Below are 18,651 nucleotides of genomic sequence, written 5' to 3'. Positions count from 1 at the left end.
GCCCCGCAGCGTGGCTCGGAGGCAGGCTGGGGAGGGAGAGCGCCTTTAATGCTGGGGGCTCACAGCCCGTCCATCAGCGCCAGCAGGTCCTCGCCTTTCCCCGAGCTCGCCGGGCTCGGCTCCGCCACCTCCAGCTCGCCCGCGATGCGAGCCAGCTCCGCACGGAGCCCCGGGTCCTGCGTGGGGACACGGGTCGGGAACTGCACGCTCGTTAGGGTTGGAGAAGCCCCCCCAACATCACCCGCTCCAACCACCCCCTACCCCCTGCCCCTGTCCCCCAGCACCACGTCCAACCTCTCCCTGAGCACCCCCAGGGACGGGGACTCCCCCACCTCCCTGGGCAACCCGTCCGAGAGGCCGCCCCCAGCTCCCCACCCCTTCCTTTCAGGGAGCAGCAGAGGGCAACAAAATCTCCCCTGAGCCTCCTCCAGACTAAACAACCCCAATTAGTAAATGCACAGGGTTAGCAGAAAATACTGCTGTCACTGATTTATAAGCTTAACCAAAATAAATAATAAAAGTATTTCTATAAAGGTACTATGATGGGTAAAAGTGATTAGCAAGGAGGGGATGAATAGAGTTAAAAATGTGAAACGTACGTACCTGAGTGGCTTCTATGTTAACAACCTTGTAAGATAACTCCTCTGGTCTCGTCAGTGCTGCCTGTCTTGATTAAAAATATGAAGAGTGCTTAACCCCATGATGACATAAAAGGGATAAACAGAGTAATGAGGCTCCTATAGATGTAAAGTTTAGACAGCATTCCTATTTCTGCTAAGCACATTCATATACTGATCCTAGTTTTGAAACTGAGAGTGGGACTATCTCTGTAGTTGGGGATAAAAGCAGACAAACACATTCTGCAGGAACCACGTAACAGAACTCTCACTACCCTTATGCTCCCTGCCAGGAAGCGGCTGCAGTGTTTGAGCCCATTAGGCTCATCACCTGCAATCAGTTCAGACACATTATTTGTCCCTTAAATGAGCATCTGGGGGAGAGGAGAGCTAAAGGTGCTGAAGGGATGTGTCTGTTCTGTGGGATGGAACCTAAGCCCAGATCGTCACCTACTGGTGACTGACCTTCTCATGAGAAGGCAGCGCAAGACCCTGCTTTACAGGAGATGCACTCGTAACAAATCCCTCTCTCCTTCCTGACAGTCTTAAAAATGGCCGGACAAACTGTTCCTCTTTTGTTCCTGCAGGGACTATCTGGACCAGGATAAGAAAATAGTGAAAAGATTGGTATGCTGTCCCTGAAGCTGTCAGGGGCCAGCCTCAGTCTCCAGGACTGTCCGCATGGCACTAAATCACAAACCCCAGATGAAAAACAGCTTGAGCATACTCTTCCTCCTCGTCTGTTGTGAATAAATTCAGTCGAAATCCTGTCTCACTGCCACCAGGTTTCTTGATATCCAGACCTCCTAGCAGCCTGGCCAAAAAGTTCAGTTCTTCTTTAGCAAGAGGGTTAGGGGCCACATTCTCCTGCAGAAAACAGAAATGGGTTCAGCGGTCAGAATATCAGGAAAACTAAAAGCATTTGCCTGTTCTGGTATTACAAAAGTGTTCTTCAGAGTGTCATATATACACTAACAATACATTTCTGTATTGTTAGTGTTACAGATCACATACATAAGTCATAAATATCAATTATATATTTAAAATGTTTCCTTGAATATACAGACCTAAGACAAGATAGCTTTCCAGCTAAATTGGATAGCTGAGAAATCAAATCGGCTTCCTGTTTTTGGAAGAAATTAAAATAGGAAGCAGCATTTCAGTACACCACTGCATAAGCCTGTGCGTAAAATTCTTTAGGAAAACATTCTCACGGCCTAGTTCAAAAGGGGCCAGGGAGAACTGCTGAGGCCTAGAGGGGAACAAGTAAACAGGTTCCCCTGAAGTTATCCTGTAAGTGTAGACTGGAAAGATAGTTATTGTTTACATGAGAAAGGAGGCGAGCAAAAGAGAAGATAGCACAGACTGCTGCCGAGGTCACAAATTTAACCAGTGACAGAATCAGAAGGACACTAACCTTCGCATGGGATGCCAAGTTTTTGGATGATCCTGACATGTGCGTCTCCACTTGCCGACTAACACTGTACCTACAGAGAAAAACACATGAGGAAAAGCAACCTGTTACTTGTCTGTGATACAGAAATAGAAGGGAGCAGCACAGGACCTAAATTTATTTCAGAATATTTTTCCGAAGACTTTAAATTACAGAAATGAGAAGTTACAGGTCAGTTTTATGGAGTATTGTGGCATTAAAACATGTAAGTAAGAAAACTGTATGAAAGAACCTTACTGTCTCATTCTGAGAATGGAAAAATTATCTGTCAAATGTAAATGAAAAAAAGGATTTCTCGAATGCTGTTAAATTACATTTCACAGAATATGCAGTACCAGATGAAAACACTCTTTACTCAGCTCTACTGTAGACATGAATCAAACTTTTGCTCTTTTCCACAGCTCTTTTGAATACATTTATCAATACACATTTTGTATCGGGTAATCGCTTTGTAAAGCAGTCAAGCTGATAACAGCCAAAGATGCAGAAATAAACAAACAAGACCAAAGATGTGCTTCTGAACAAATCCATAATCATCACTGTTTACTTCATGTTTCTATGTAGGACAAAAATGACTTACATATTTGTTCCAAGTTTGAGGACTCTGTCTCCATAGAGATCAAAAGACCCTTCCCTTTGTGGAGTAATGTAATTTCCATCAGTGGTGAACTCGGTTCTTTTAACTTCATCTCCGTTGCGATTATACATCCTTAAAAACAAGCCATTATTGAAACATACTTAATACTTCTATTACTTATTTTTAGTACTGACTTCCTTTGCTTACTGTACAAGTAACACCATTCTGTATGCTGGTAAGTGCCTATTTTAGAGGATAAATGACTAACAGCTGATTTACTGGAGCAGGAAATGTCAGAAACACGTTCAGTATTTCATTGCTGGGTGACTTAAACCCAAATCTTGCTGAATAAATGACACTTACTGGAGGTTCAGCTATCCACATGAGTGACATTCTAAGCATGATGCCCATCAGACCTCTGGGACTGAGCGTTCTTTCTGAGCAGCCATACATGCAAGGCACTGCAAGCAGTATAAGCAGGGGTTCAGAATTCACCTGATGAGTCCTGGAACTTCTGTACCCCATGGAACAGGGCCTGAGACTGGCAGCACAAAGCGACCGTTAGAGTTTTGCACTTTATCCTTCAGAAAGATAGAGACCTGCAAAAGAATATCCCGTCCTCTAGAAAATCAGTTAAATATCTTCTGATCTGAGTTCTCTGAAGTCTGACCTTGCAGCCTTCCTGCTTAGATTAGGATCGGTTTCCTAGAGATTTTGATGTACATAAACACTTTGATACAGAGGATGGGCACACTGATGAAACATCAAAAAAAAAAAAAAAGTGCACTCTTTATGCACTTGAGTATGATCAATTTATTTACAGAACATCAAGGCCCATAGCCTCAAGCTTGAGGTTCTCAGTTTCATATCAAGCTTCTACTAAAATAAAAACCTATTTATCTACTAGCAGATATTCTGTGAAACTTGAAACTAATGAAAACCTAAATCAGGAATTACTCTATATAGTCACATCTGAAATAAACAGGTAATCAGGGGTAATTTTTTTCCAGAATATTTTAGAATTATTGGGTGTTACTGTAGTAGACGTGCTCAGCTTGTTAAATTTTGAAGACAAGCACATCAAGATGACTAAAACGCATGAGTAACAAAACCCAACTTTTATCATGAACTTCTAACATGATACATTCGTATTCTAACCACAGCCAACCTTCCTTCTGTGCTTACTGTCTAGTTACACTGGATTCTTACCCTTATATGCATGTCCTGAAAAAAAAGGAGGAGTGTTTGCCTGATCAGCTGAAATTCACCAGCAGACAGACCGCCATACACCTGAAAAAGAAAAAACACAGTAAGCTTTGTAAGAGTACCATGCCCCATCAAGTTAAAGGTGGAAACAAGCCCACCAGAATACTGCTGGCCAAAGCTAGTACATGTGTGGCAGAGGAAGAGGAAATTAAATATGGAGGGCTGCTGATCAGTATCAATATTTCTTATCAGGGACTAAGAGCCTGATTTAATTTCTGCTGAAGTCAGTGGAGACTTCGATCAGGCTGAATTAGTACTGATTTAAAGGGGGCAAGGATAAAAAACTTGTGTTGTAAACATCTCCATCTCCAGAAAGTCCCTGGGAACCATTTCATGACCTCCCAGAACTTTCACCATTTTAAGGGAAGAGTTCCCTTTCACAGGGATACTCCTGTTCGTTGTACAAAGAGTTACAGCAGTTACATGAGCAAAAGTTCTCTGAGGCTAAGAACCCATCAAGCTCCACACTTGATGTGCCTCTTCCTGATGCAGTATTTAGTCTCTAAGATCAGCTTGAAAGAGGAAAAAAACCCTTCAAACAAGGGCGTGTTCCACCATTTTTCTAGGGATTCTTACTTCGATCAGCTGTCGGAAAGTTTCATCCACCTGGTTCAGAATGCCAGGGGAATCACGAACGAAATCCTTGATTGCATCCAGGTGATTGAACGTGACCAGCAGAATGTCTTTGGGCCGAGGACACAGCAGGACTTGGTATTTGAAAGCCATAGTCATAAGGTCATACAGCTGCAAAACAACAAGAGAGAAATTTGGGTTCCATCACAACACAGATGAGAACCATTTCAGCTTTGTTTCCTACGAAAATAAGACTTCTAAAATCACATTGTCATCCCTCCTGTTGGCCTCTCAGACTACTGACAATTTCAACATTGACACCAGGGTAGAGGTCTCACAGGTAGTCAAGTTCCTATAATTATTATTATTATTTTCCAGAAAATTGACCACTGGATATACTGTTGGCAGGTAAAAATTCTTATACACAACATATGTATAGGCTTTTATCTATCTATCTATCTACCTATCTATAAACATTCTTATAAAGAAGGCTTCCTGAACCTCTTAAACTTTAATTAAACTCAAAACCAAGTATTTCTGCTTAAGGTGATGAATTATCTGATATTAGCATGGATTTCTCCAAACTTTTCTTGGCTTAGAGCCATTTTTACAAAGAAAACAAATGCAAAGAGGTCTGTTACAAAATGCTTCAGAATTAGAGCAACTTGCGAAGAGCAGCATTAAAGTGCAGATTGTCTTTTTACCTTATCCATGCTTGCCTGGTTCAGCCTCATGATTGAAGCATGAGCTAGCCGGTCGTACAACGTTCTCAGAGCCTTCTTGGAGTAGAGTTCCTGTGGTTTAAACAGCTCTTCCATAAATTTTTTATTGAACATGGTTGTGATGATGTCATTCATAACTGTAAAGACAGAGAGCCTCGGTTGTTCGCTTCCCAAACACAGCACTCGGCTAATTCATTCCACGCGTGGACACTGACAGTTGTGAGGGCTCACAGAACGCTTACCTGTGAAAACCAGGTGCATAGCCACAAAAGGAAAAGCAAGGAAGATCACTTCATCATTTTGACATTTTTCTCAATGCCGTATTAGTCTCAGCAAGCAGCATGTTCCTGCTGGCTGTCCCCAGAGGTAGAACTCTGTTTGAGCTGCAGACAACAAACCTTGTTTTCCAATGGGAATAACGCTGGTCTTGTTGCCTTGTTTTTGCAGCAGTGGCTAGCGCCTTCCCCTTTTAAAATAATTCTGTTTACAGGCTACTCTGGCATGTATTATTTATAAAAGTTACAGTTCTGCTTCCTAAGAAGACTGTTTTGCATCACTCTGCATTTTTTTATTTTTTATTTTATAAACAAACCATAGCTATCGGTTCTCTTTTTAGCCTTTGACACTATTTTTCCCTTCTAAACAGAAGCTCCTGACTGATTCAAAGCTCCTTGAAGTACTTGTGTGAAACGGATTAGGACTGACAAGTATTTAAGGAAGCATTTATAACAGTGGGATCTGTGGCAAGGCCATCCAGGGCTCTTAACACAGTAACATCTGAGGATATTAGAGCAACCCAAAGGGTCAGAACTCTCAACTTCCTTACTAGTGCTTCATTTTTAAGTGTTAATTTTAGGCAGGAATTGTTACATAACTTAACTCGAGAATATCTGGAGACCAGGAATGCTGAATATAAGGGCTACGCTCTGGTTAACAAGCTTTTAATGCAAAGAAGATAGAAAATGTCTTTGGAGTGACTCAAGCAGACACCTTTGCTTTCCTGCTGGATTTGATACTTTTATCATACACCTGATACAGAGTTATCATAAATAAACATTTTTTTCCTATTAAAAAATGTTGAAAAAATATATCAATTTCAATTCACAGGGATAATTGTACAAGCACAAATTTCCCTAAGCAGATGACTGTTACTGAAGCTTGTAATGAGAGCTAATTCTTACAGATTAGAAAAATCTCAAGGGAAGGAAAAAAAAAAAAAAAGAAAAGTTGATGTTCCAGTCACTTCATCCTTTCTTAGATGATTAATGTCTGGGGAATGTTGCTAGGTGTGTAATAGATGCTGAGCACTTGGACGCTGGCAGCTGTTTTCTGGAAGGCGAGTGCCTTCTGAAGCGATTCTCTCCCCTTGTTTAAAGCTGATGCTGACAGGTTTTCTCCTGCACGTGTTGTGGTGGGGTACACGTTTCAGCATCCCTTGCACTGTAACGTAACACAGCTCACCCTATTTTAAGTACCTCAACCAATACAGACGGGCCTCACCTCAGCTCAGCTTCAGAGCAGCACAGATTACAAATACACCTAACTACAAATGGAAAAAAAAATCCCTCCTCTTCCACCCTTTTCAAATAAACTGGCCATAAAACAACCCCTACTTCCAGTCTTAGGCAAAAATCCTCACTTTTTTCAGTGGAGAAAATCAAACACAGCGTATTAGCATAAATTGCATTTTGCAAGTAATCAGTTGTGACAAAAATAAGAACTTTTGCCTGACACTGCTATCACAAAAAATATTTTTAAGTTGTCCACGTGTGTTGTCTGTACAAAGGCTTTTCCTCCATCTTAGGAGAGCCTCTAATAACCAAAACTGTCAGAGACAATACCACTGTATGCAGACAGTAGATATTCACAATGAAATCAGAAGATCTACGTTAACCACACACCAAGCCTTACATAAAATATTGCCTGAAATTAAAACCTCCTGTATTGGCTATTAAAAGAACTGAGAAAAACATGAAAAAAAAAATCAAGGTAAAGGCCAAATCTCACAAGGTACATTCGATAATGACAGAGCAAAGATCTTAGAGCCCAGGTAGTCCCTAAGAACATACTTACACCATTCTCACAATGGAAAATAACAAGGAAAGGAGTGTTAGCTCAGGGATAATGGCACGCCAAGCAACATAGCATAAAAGCAGATTAGCAGAGAGAGGTTTCATCAACTGGGATGGGGAGAGGGAAACCAAGTGAAGACAATGCGATGACAAAAGAGAAGCTGAGGATTTACGGTGGTTTTGGGCTGCATGTGTCATGTCACCGGTGACATACACATTTCAACGCCTAGCGCTGTAACGTAACACGGCTCATATGCATGACATGAGACTTTCCGTCTGGGTTGCGCTCATGCTTCTCCAAGTACACTCAAGGCAGCGAAGGGAACGTTACAAGTTCATAAAGTCAAAGGCAGGCAAACCTAGTCATCTGGCTTTATCATCAGCAGCAGACTCCGGTGGTTGCTTTTTGGTAACTTTTAAGGGATCATCCTAAGAGCAGCGCTCACAAAGTTGTCTTCTCTCACAAGGAGAAGTTGACTGGTCAACACAAGATCTGTGTCTGCCTTCACCATCTGAATATGATAAAGCAGGATTTTATATAACTTATCTCCATTTTGGGTGTGATAAAAGAGAGGGGAAATGTGGAATCTTTTATGCTTCTGAGATGTTAAATGCTGGAAAAACATATTATTGGAAACAGCACCTAATGGTAGCAAAAAAAGCAGCAAACTCCAGGGTATCAATATTTACCTTTGGTAAACATTCAAAACCTACAAATGACTTATTTTGAAAAATAGAAATCATAACCCTGATCTCTCTTAAAAAAGGGCTGCTTAAAGAGACACTGGAAGTTCTACTCATGTGCACCTAGCAGAAAAAAAGTGATAGTTTAAGAGATTTATTTTCTCATCCAGCTACTTACCATACCCCTGTTCTGGAGGTTACCATTTCAAGGCAGAGCCCAGGAAGAAATCACACTCACCTTCCACTGCAAAACCTCAGCTCAAACCCACCTTCAGTGATAATTTAAGTCAAGGTGAGTTTCTCTGGAGTGTGGGAACCTGCTCCTTTGTGATCACTCTGCTGCAAGGGTGGCGAACCATTAGCAGGGGTGGATAAGCAGCTAGGATGGAAATGCCTAAAATCTCTCCTGGAGTTCACCCATCAAGGAAATGTCTGGAGTTCACTCATCAAAACCCTGAACAGTAAATTAGAAGTTATCACAGCGAAATGCACTGTATCTAATATTCCTGCCTTTAAGCAGAAAAAAAAAATCACAATGCTCATGTAATTATATGCTTGCATTGCTAGATGTTAGCAAAATCCAAATACCATTCTGGTTAGAAAGAGCCCTATGAGAAAAAGTTATGGACTATTTATAGATATTGCCTTGATTAAATTAACAGAGAGGCTACTTTTGAAGCTACTGGATTTTGAGATACTGCCTGTTTTTCTAAGATCTATAGTTAAAGTTCTTTTTCTTTTTTTAAACAGGTGAAAAATATTATTCAACCTTGACACCATCACTAGAGGGCTGCAGGAACAGCATACAGTGTGTTCACGTACAACGAGCCTCATGTGTGCATGTAGTGGTGTTCGTCTACTGCATGCAGCTAGAAGGTTACAGTACCTCGTTTCCTGTCCACATCTGTCCATTCATCTACACGAAGCATACAAAACAAAAACATCAGTTCAAGAAGTAAGAACAAGAGCTTCAAGAATAAAAGAAATAAAGAAAAAAGAGTCTAACTAATGGACTTCGATTTTTCTCACCAGCAATCAGTGCTTAACAAGAAAGAACTCTTCTGTTACTTGACATCTTTCACTTTCAATTAATACACAAAAGATGGAACCTCGCCCTCCCCTTGGAAAAATCCCTGTTGCCTCAATGGAGCTAAAATTTTACCCTTGATTGAGACTTCGCATGTTTTGCATTTAGCTTGGATTTTTTTTTCAGCTGTTTTTTTGCACTTATAAAGGAACAATATTTCAGTGAACAGTTTTAAGCAACAACACCTCAGTGAAGACCGCACCACATCTCAGTAAAATTAAAGCCCGATTTTTTAGCAAGACAAGAATACATGCGTGGATAAACTGGTACAGATCTAATTCAACCGCTCAGATATTCCACTGTACATTACTAAATGTAGTTAAAGCTGTAAACAGAGAACTGCACAAACAGCAGCAGGGAAGTAAACTCGTGGCAGATTACCAAAGACAAATATGAATAATTAAAAATTATATTGCTGTAAGGAAATGTTTAGTATTGCTTAGAAGTTCTTATTCTGGTTGCAAAGAAATCTGGTCGTCCTGAAACATTTCAGGACCTGGGTTGAGAAGCTCAGATCCTGAGTTATTGCGATTCCAAAAGCACGTCTGCAGCACTAACGTGCAACACAAGTGCAGAGCTACTGAAATCTGTTCCAGTTCCTGTAGCATCTGCGTGCATTTCACAAACCAGCTTCAGTCATACCTGCAAGCAGTCATTACTACAGAAACTTCATGGAAATTGTTTAACTCAAACAGCTTTATTTTAAGAGAATAAAACCACACAGGACCCATTCTTGTGGCAGAGCAATGAAACTTGTAAGGAAACCACTTCCCCAGGGCTTCTTTCAGTGGCAGGCACTGCGACATTGTATTACTTTCCAAGCATCCTTCCAGTAACATCATGGCAAGTATATCTGCATTAATTCCTGTATTATTACGAGAATCATTACCAAAAAACTGACTGCACGTCTGCACATTATTAAGGAATCACAGATCTCTTTGCTGGAGCACTGAAAGCAATGGTACTTCAGGAGAAGTCTGCAAAGCCCTGAGCAATGCTCCACCTGCAGCAGTGTGGCTCCTTGCTGATTACCTCCAGCACCCGGCCTCTTCTGAAGTGTGTCCAGAGCAGGGCTGTGATGCTGGTGAAGGGCCTGGAGCACAAGTCCTGTGAGGAGAGGCTGAGGGAACTGGAGGTGTTTGGGCTGGAGAAGGGGGGCTCAGGGCAGAGCTCATTGCTCTCTGCAACTGCCTGGAAGGAAGGGGTGGGGAGCTGGGGTCGGCCTCTGCTCACAGGGAACTGTGCCAGGAGCAGAGGGAACGGCCTCGAGTTGTGCCAGGGGAGGTTCAGGCTGGCAATGAGGAGACATTTCTCCTCAGCAAGAGCGCTCAGGCGTTGGGACGGGTTGCCCAGGGAGGTGGTGGAGTCCCCGTCCCTGGGGGTGTTCAGGGAGAGGTTGGACGTGGTGCTTGGGGACAGAGGCAGTGAGTGACATTGGCAGTAAGGTGATGGTTGGGTCAGATGATTTGGGAGCACTTTTCCAACCCTAATGACCCTAGGATCCTTGGGGATCCCCTCACAGCCCCGTCCTCACAAAGCCGGACACGGGAGGGCCCAGACGGGGTCTCCGCGGTGCCGAAGCCCCGATCCCAGCCCCGGCTCACCTTTGCGGGCCTTCTCTCCGGGGATGCTCTGGGCACGGAGCCGCTGGTCCAGGATGTAGAGCATCTCGCCGCCCAGGTTGAGGAACAGCAGCGGCAGCGCCCGGCCCGACATGGCGCCCGCCCCCCCCACAGCCGCCGCCGCCGCCGCCAGGCAACGGCCGGGCCAATGGCGGGGCGCCGTGTTGGCATGTCCCCCCCGCCACAGCGCGATACCACGGCTTAAAAACTAATTAAATTGTAATAACTGGTTAATTGGAGGCATTTCCTCGCCAAATTTAAGCCTTTGTGACAGGATTAAAAATCATCTTGCCTCGGTTCAGCACGCAGGCATCCCCGGCACGCGTCCACGCGACAGCTGAGGGGAGCTCTCTGTTCTTCTATTGAACTCTGCCAGCGGGCGCCACTTTACTCATAATTATTTAGTTTAATAACCATTAATGGCGTTTTTGATATAACATCACTGAGTTTCTGAGTGATACTGAGGGATGGCTACCACGGAATGAACGCAAATACCCGAGTCAGCTGGGAAATGCCAGACTTGATTCTCAGTACGGTTTCTACAGCTGTAGAGTTCAGAGTCAACCTGCATTTGATTGTGAGGAGGAATGGGTTTTTGAGTCGGTGTCAGGGCTGCTTTATTTCCAAATAAGCCACATTTCTCCTCATTCTCTCCTCTCATTTCCATTACATGTAGTGAATCCCCTGCTGAATTCTGCTGAGCAGCTGCTCCAATGCTGTTTGACAGCGCAATTCTGCAGGCTCACCGGGTAATGAGAGGAGACAGACACTACTCAAAGGTGCTTTCACTTGAAGACATCACTGCCTTTCCCTGCCAAAGGCATGCTGATAAAGCCCCCAGCGCTCCTCTCAGCACAGCACAGGCTGCTCAGGACATGGTCCAAGGAAGCAGTCTTAAACTTCTAAAACACTTAAATCGCTTACTGCACTTTTTTGGGTACTCACACGGCACAGATCACGCATGCACTTAAGCAAAGTCGACAAGCCTTTTGGTAGTTGTTTATTTTTGGAGAGACTGGCTGTATCACAAACCCAATGTGCAGCTACACAGCTGTCCCTTCGCTCTGCACCTGCTTCTCTTTTGCAGCTCTGGCTTTTGCTTGCCACTCTCTCCTCTTCTTTAGCCTTTCTGGTGCTTTCAGCTTCCGCGCCTCCTGAAAAACCTGCAGGAGGAGCATAAGCAGGTGAGAGAAGGGGAAAGACAAAGCTGTCTGCTGCTGATTACAACCATTCTGCCGCTGCTGCTCATTGCGACACACAGCATGGATCTGATGAGTTCCTGCAGCGGAGGCCAGAAGGCACGCAATGTATTTCAGTGAGATCAGCTCCTTGCCCTTTCCTCCTCCAGGACTCCAAGCAGCCTATGTTCTAGGGTACCACTCTCTGATATTCAGTTATAGCTATCCAGTCTTTTACTTATAATTTAGTTGGATTGAGATTTAATATTTATAGACTGAGCATTGTCTAGCTTTGATTCTGGTCAGTCACCGCAATACATTTAGAGAAAATGAGAGGAGCCAGTGGCCATAACCACATTTCTGTTCTAAAATTGCCATCAAACTTAATAGTCTTACACATTAGTTCCCCACACCAGGCTTGGAAGAAAAGCTGTTTAGAATCATGCATTTCTGAGCAAACTAGCAGCTCAACCTGAAGTTCTTAACCACAGTACACCCTCAGTCAGTACACGCTTCACTGCCCACGGCCTAAGTGCCTTTTGTGTTGTTTTTTTTTTTTTTTGTCAAGCTTGTTTTGTTCTACTGTCATCATCATCTCCTCAAATTCAAAACACAGATTTAAAGGACTATTATGCATCAGCCCTTTCTGTTTTAATTGTGCCCTCTATGAAGAGATTTTTCCTACTCCAGTTACATAGCTTTTGCTCTGGTTTGCTTTTACCTTGATACAAAATGCCTTCTTTACGACCCAGCGCTTGGTGACCCGTCGGGAGTAGGCAGGGGGTAGTGCATACTGGATATTCAGCTGCTTGCAGGTGTTTTCAAAGGCATCGTAGCGGACACGGCGAAGATATGCAAGTAGTTTCTTCCGGCGATCCATGGCCATCAGCATGAGACGACGGTTACTTTTATCCTATAAAGGACTTAATGTTCACTAGATTGCAAAAGATTGTACTTCCATTCCAATAAATTACTTAGACCAAATTATGGCTAAAAGGAAACAATCAGGTTAAGGACAGTATCTTAGAACAATTTTTCTCAGCAGATACCACAAGAACATTAGATCACTACTAGAAGATCTGTGAAGACTTAATTTACTTTGCACTGAAATTGCTTTTTCCAAGCTGCAAAGACTTGGAGGCAAAAACTGTGGGAGAAGTCTACCAGCTAAAAACTCTGCTTCCCCTCTGAAACGTATGCTTCCGTGTTATTTCTGGAACTATTTATTTTTTGCTTTTCCAGAATTTAAATGTAAAGATAAAATCTAACTTGGCTCTATTTCACAGTTTGAATTGTTCTTTGGAAGAGAATATGCATAGCTTGATCCATGCCGTCCAGGGCAATCTCGTGGAAGAAATCACTCTACCCTTTACAAGCAATTTGTCTAAAACCAGGCTTGAGCCAAGTAATTTCAAAAGGTCTTTTCTGCTGTACATTTGGCACAATTTTTACGTTCTTTAAACTGAATTCTGTTCTGTTTTACTCTTCGAACTTTTGTGATTACCTAATACTTATGAACTTTTTTAAAAAACAGTCGATTAATCCACTTCCCACCTTTTCCACTACATTAGGAATCTTCAGTAGATCTTTTCAGAAACATACAGTTGTGATGTTTTCAGTTTGGACTTGAACCCAAGCAGCTTTAGGTAGGGAAATGGTCATTATGACATTAGAAATATTTAGTGGACAGGACTGTGCTAAAGGCAGACCAGATGGAGAATACAGCTGTAGTGATCACACTAGTTATGTTGAACACTAAGCAACAGAACTGTATCTGCAGCAAAACCGAATTTAGCTAAACTCCATTGAAATGTATCTGCTCAGGCATTCCCAACAATCCAGTAACAAAAATAAAACACATTCCACATTTCAGTGGGTGAGAACATAGCTGTGACTGAGCCAGCAATTTCCCAGACTGACAACAAGGAACAGTTACTGCTATTTTATAAACCATCTTAGCAAAGCCCTAATCCCCAGAATCAAAATCCCTTTGTTCTCAACTCAGAAAACAACCTGAACAGCTGTTGTCTCGCATGCATGGGCTCAGATCACTGACAGTTACCTTGGGATGTCTCTGAAGATGCTCCTCGTAAGTGCGTATCTTGGCAGTCAATATAGCAGCTATAAAGGACAGACATAAGAAGCCATGAGAGAGCAGAAGCTTTCCAGGGTGAGATGGTGTCATTTACGTTTCCTTCAAATTGCCAGTTGCAGACTGCTATTCTTACGCGTACCCACTGCACCACAGCAAATACTATTGCACAGTAAATGGTAAACAAAACACAAAATATAACCCACATTAACCCAAGCAGGAACTATTACTATTATCAAGCTGCCTGATTAGAGGTTAATATTTTAACAGCTGATCACATGAATTTATTTGTAAGGCCTCTTGCTTTGCTGAATTACTGGTGAATTTACATTTATTTCATCTCCCTTGGTTTAAGCCTTGGAGGAACAGACACAGTTTAAGAGCTTTTCCTAACAGCTGCATCCGGCTTTCAAGGTTTTCGATTTTGGAAATGGTGCTGGTGGCAGCCTGAGAAACTGAAGGCCTTTATTAATGATAGCAGAGAACATTCTGGTCAATGGCAGTATGGCCTTCATCTCTGCACTATCCCTACACTGTGCTTCAGGCAGAACTTGCCTATGCACAAGGAAATTTGGCTTCCAAGGCTGAATCTAGCATTTCATTCTGGTAATGGATGCTGTGCAATGGTTCATGTCATGTAAGCATTTCAAGCAGAATAATGCACATGCGGCCTTTAGAGGGTGGATATCAAGTAGTGATTTGGAAACTATCCTTGCAGACACTTGTAATAAATATAACTGGAACAGAGCCAATTGTGCCCCTACATTTCAGGTATTTCACATTTCTTTCACCAAAAGTGAGCTGAGCCTTCCTCAGCAAATCTCTTGTAAGCACCCCAGCCTGTACCGCAGGCTACCTGCCCCTCAGGTGCTCTCCTGAGAGATTTTCCTAGCTGATACAGGAAACTTGAAGTGATAGGGTGGGAATAGCTGAATAAAGGCAAAGTGAACTATCATCTGCCAACAATATCCTTCTGCTTCTTTTAACTTACTTTGCACCTCAAAGGAGCCATTGTCATCAGGAGACCTCCTGACCTTCTCCACCAGCTGCTGTGTCTTTATCTTCATTTTCTCCTTCTGTGGACAACAAAAGAACTTGTCACTTTCTGAGGAACACTGCAGGTCTGAGACACTCCACATCTCTTCCCAAATTCCCAGATAAAGGCTTTGTAGCTTTACTTGATGTCCATCGCAAAAGGTGTAAGTATTGCTGCAAAAAAGGGACGTACTGCACGTAGGATAGTGCTCAGAGTACAGCAAGGAAGGAGCACAAAAGATCTCAACAACAGTGATTCTGTTTTCTGCTGAGAGTCCAGGCACATCCTTCTTCCCAAAATTAAAAAAGAAGGGTGGTGAAGAGGTCCTGACACCCTCATGAGCAGCAGAAACAGAACCAAAGCTGGTCTCACATGGTAGCTGCCTTCACTTTTTGCATCTTTTTAAGCTTAGGTGGTAGGCATCAAGGAACAGTAAGATCTTTGTGATGCTGTTCTGCTTTGCTTACTTGTTTTCTGGGCATACAAAAAATAAAAGTCATTTGAAGAACACCTGCTGCCCAGCGTACTACTTCTGTAATACAGCCCAACCGCCACCAATAACACAACGCAGCTGCATCTCCTCCTGTGCTCACGGAATACTTTATTACCCAATTTTAATATGCAATTATTATCATAAAGACAACTCCATAATAAATTTTAAGAGCATGCAAGACTTATCATCCTCACGTATTTAATAGCCCCAGATCTGCATCCACCAAGCAGCATTTAAAACAAGAGTAAATGTAGGGCATTTAATAATACAGGTAAGTTACACCAACGTGTTTGACAAACCATCTAGTTTTTATGCATGTAAAATGACACTAACCTGGCTTGCCATTTCCAGTGACAATAATCTTTTCACTACGTCATCAACGCTGTAAGGAGATTGCAGATTGGTTTATAAGCTTAGAAACCAGGTATATTTAACAACAGGAATGAAGCTAGCTTTTCAGAACACATTAACTTCCCTCAAATTTATTCTGCAGGTTTACAGTGACTCTCCCCCCCTCCTAAACCTGTCAGCCACGAGCTATTTCTGTATTCCAAAGAAAAATAATGGCTGAAAATCACGGAAGCATCAAGCTTCTGTAGGAAGCACTGTATGAATTATTTCAAATCACGCTGAAGTTCCAAAAACAACAATGCCTGCAAACTGCGTGCTAAAGGTTAACCACCAGGTAAGTAGCCAAGGACAAAATAATTACTAAGACCTGCTCCTTCAAAGACTTGTGAAAGTCTCAGTTACACCACTGGGGGCTCTCCATGCACCACACATGAAGAGTTCTGGAATCAAAGCATAAAAACGCAGAACTCCAGGCCCAGATATCAGAAGTAGCCTCTCATTTTAAGTTGTTTAATTGTAGACTCTTTAACACCTGTTTTCGAGACAGGCATAGATTATTTCTAAGAAGGTTATTTTTATCATGTCAAGATTATTTCTTTTTCTACGGATGTAGACAAAGTCCACAAAAGATGTGGACAAACAGCACTTCTGAGAAACATGCTCAGTGTATCTTACATTAATTAAACAGAAACCTAACACAGTCACAAACAGTGGTGGCTTGCAATTTTGTTATTTTCTTTTTAATTGCGTAGCTGTGACCACAGAACATTCATTATTGAGCAGCTGACATGTTCCACAGATGGTGGTTACATGAATCTAAGCTACAAAGCTCTCAAGAGATTAGCCGTGCCTTTTTGCTGTATCATACCTATTTATTATCGGGACATTGGCATACTCTTTCTTCATCATTGTTGGAGGAAGATCATCCAAATGGCTGGGGATGTCTACAAAGGAAAAATAAGGCAGTAAGCCTGGCTCCCTCACCTTTGTAATCACCCCTCAAGCTGCAGAGATGCAAATTCCTGCAGCAGATATTATGTTTCCTCTCTCTTCTCACAAGCAGTGTACATCTGCATCTTTAAAGTGAAAAAGATGCAAATTTCCCCAAATACCCCCTCTTCCTGCTGCATTAGAGTACAACTCCGATAGCATCAACAGTAAAATTTTGCCACTTTCTCCCACCAATCCTGACATACCTCTTATCTTTCTTCTCACAGGTCTGGCGTAACATCTTGCTGGCTGAATAAAGGCACTGCAAACTTGATGAAAAAAAAAAAAAAACACACAAAGATTTATTAGATTGTTTGCACTTTTCTACCTATGTACTCATTAAACACTGCCCAGCCTGTACTAGAAAACTGGTCAGAGTATGTAGACTCCAAGATGATTTGTAACCAACTTAGGTCTTTTGTCCCACAGGCAGCATGGAACAGTTTCAGCGTCGTCCTCACACTGGTGCTAAAACAAACGGGTGAAGCCAACTCAAATGAAAAAAAGAACAGGGCTAGCAGGAAGAGATCACAAGTGCTTGGCCTGCTGCTAAACATAACGGAAGGTTCTCCAGCTGAACTGCGTTCATTTAAAGGATTTAAATTGATTATTTAATGCCAATAATTTCACACGCAAGTTAAATGGGCTGCTCTGAACTATGCCAGTGGCAGAGAGACGCAGCAAAAACCTTTGACCGGCACACCTTGGTACAGACAAGGATATTCATCAGTATCCTGAGTTCCAAGACTAGAAAGAACTCTTACAACTGCCCTTTCTAGGCTTTGATGTTGGTATCAACACCTGCTTGAGATTATTCAAGCATTCTTTCAAGTATAGAATTCGCCAGTCCTGCCTACAAACGGAGTTTGCTGAGCAGCAAGCTAGCGAAACTCTGCAGCTGGGAGGCACCAGACCTGAGCCCTGGCTCGCAGGACACGTGCTCAGCGCAGGGCAGATCTCTCCACGGCTCAGTCAGCCCTCTCGTGTGGCCTGTGCCACAGCAGCACGCACAGAAACAACGCTGGGGCTGTGATCTGCGCCTTGGATCAGCTCAGGGCCAGTTTTGGGCACGCAGGCGTGCTGCACCCAAGGGACCCTTGGTGATGGGGCTTGGACCCTTGGTGTCAGGGCCACCTCAGCTACTTCAGCACAGCCCCGAGGTGCTCGGAGCAGCCCCGCAGGCCGTCCCCAGCCCTCAGCCCCCTGCCCACCTCCCCTTTGAGCCTCAAAACCCCTCACCCACCCCCTACCCACCCCAGTCCCCTCAGCCCCAGCACACAGGGGGCCGCCCAGCCCCACTCACCCCACTCCCAGCCCCACACTCACCCCACACCGCCCACCCCCGTCCCCCTCTCGCCTTACGGCCCCCCCCGTGCCCTCCCCACCTCCCCCGCAGCACCCCCAACCCCTGTCCCCTCCCCAGGGCCACCCAGCCCCATGACCCCCGGGGGGCCACCCCTACCACCTTGGGGGCCACCTCTCCCACTTTATGGCCACCTCTGTCCCTTGAGGCCCACCTCAGCCCCGCGGGGGCTCCCCCATCCCCGTCAGGACCCCCCCTCAGGTTGCTGCCCGCCCCGAGCCCCCCTCACCTTTCTACCCTCCCCTCCGCTCCCTCCCCTTCTCTCCCTCTCCCGGCTCCCTCCCCGGGCCGCCCCGCACCCCCACGGCCCCTCACCGGCCGCTGCCCTTCGATGGCCGCCCCCCAGGACGGCGGAGGCCGCCCCCGCCAGGCCGCGGCCCAGCGCCGCCATCGCCCCCATCTCCTCAGGGCCCCGCCGCCCTGGGCGCCGCCATCTTGCCCAGGCGCCGCCGCCGCCCAGCGATCGCCGAGCGCA

General features: G+C 44.0%; 2 protein-coding genes across 4 annotated transcripts; both read right to left on the bottom strand.

Annotated features, from left to right (window-relative positions):
- Positions 1-27: 27 nt before the first annotated feature.
- OSCP1 (organic solute carrier partner 1) lies at positions 28-10,814 on the bottom strand. Of its 3 annotated transcripts, XM_068657711.1 has the most exons (11): positions 10,656-10,801; positions 8,851-8,880; positions 5,191-5,345; positions 4,490-4,657; positions 3,857-3,937; positions 3,143-3,246; positions 2,651-2,779; positions 2,035-2,104; positions 1,345-1,484; positions 604-667; positions 28-176 (listed from the first exon to the last, which is right to left on the bottom strand). In XM_068657711.1, the coding sequence occupies exons 1-11, from the start codon at positions 10,765-10,767 to the stop codon at positions 60-62; spliced, it is 1,170 nt and encodes a 389-aa protein (XP_068513812.1). In that variant the 5' UTR covers positions 10,768-10,801; the 3' UTR covers positions 28-59. The 3 variants fall into 3 exon arrangements, with proteins under 3 accessions (XP_068513812.1, XP_068513813.1, XP_068513814.1); XM_068657712.1 differs by lacking the exon at positions 8,851-8,880 and having other exon boundaries at positions 10,656-10,814; XM_068657713.1 differs by lacking the exons at positions 8,851-8,880; positions 10,656-10,801 and adding an exon at positions 5,451-5,591.
- Positions 10,815-11,658: 844 nt separating this feature from the next.
- Positions 11,659-18,651, bottom strand: MRPS15 (mitochondrial ribosomal protein S15). The gene is made up of 8 exons (XM_068657715.1): positions 18,492-18,651; positions 17,020-17,082; positions 16,692-16,767; positions 15,806-15,854; positions 14,935-15,019; positions 13,914-13,972; positions 12,573-12,764; positions 11,659-11,836 (listed from the first exon to the last, which is right to left on the bottom strand). Exons 1-8 carry the CDS (start codon positions 18,574-18,576, stop codon positions 11,717-11,719), a joined length of 729 nt encoding a protein of 242 aa, XP_068513816.1. The 5' UTR covers positions 18,577-18,651; the 3' UTR covers positions 11,659-11,716.

Source organism: Anas acuta, chromosome 21, assembly GCF_963932015.1.
Source record: "Anas acuta chromosome 21, bAnaAcu1.1, whole genome shotgun sequence".
Classification (NCBI taxonomy): Eukaryota; Metazoa; Chordata; class Aves; order Anseriformes; family Anatidae; genus Anas; species Anas acuta.
This window is presented reverse-complemented; position numbering and strand designations above follow the sequence as displayed.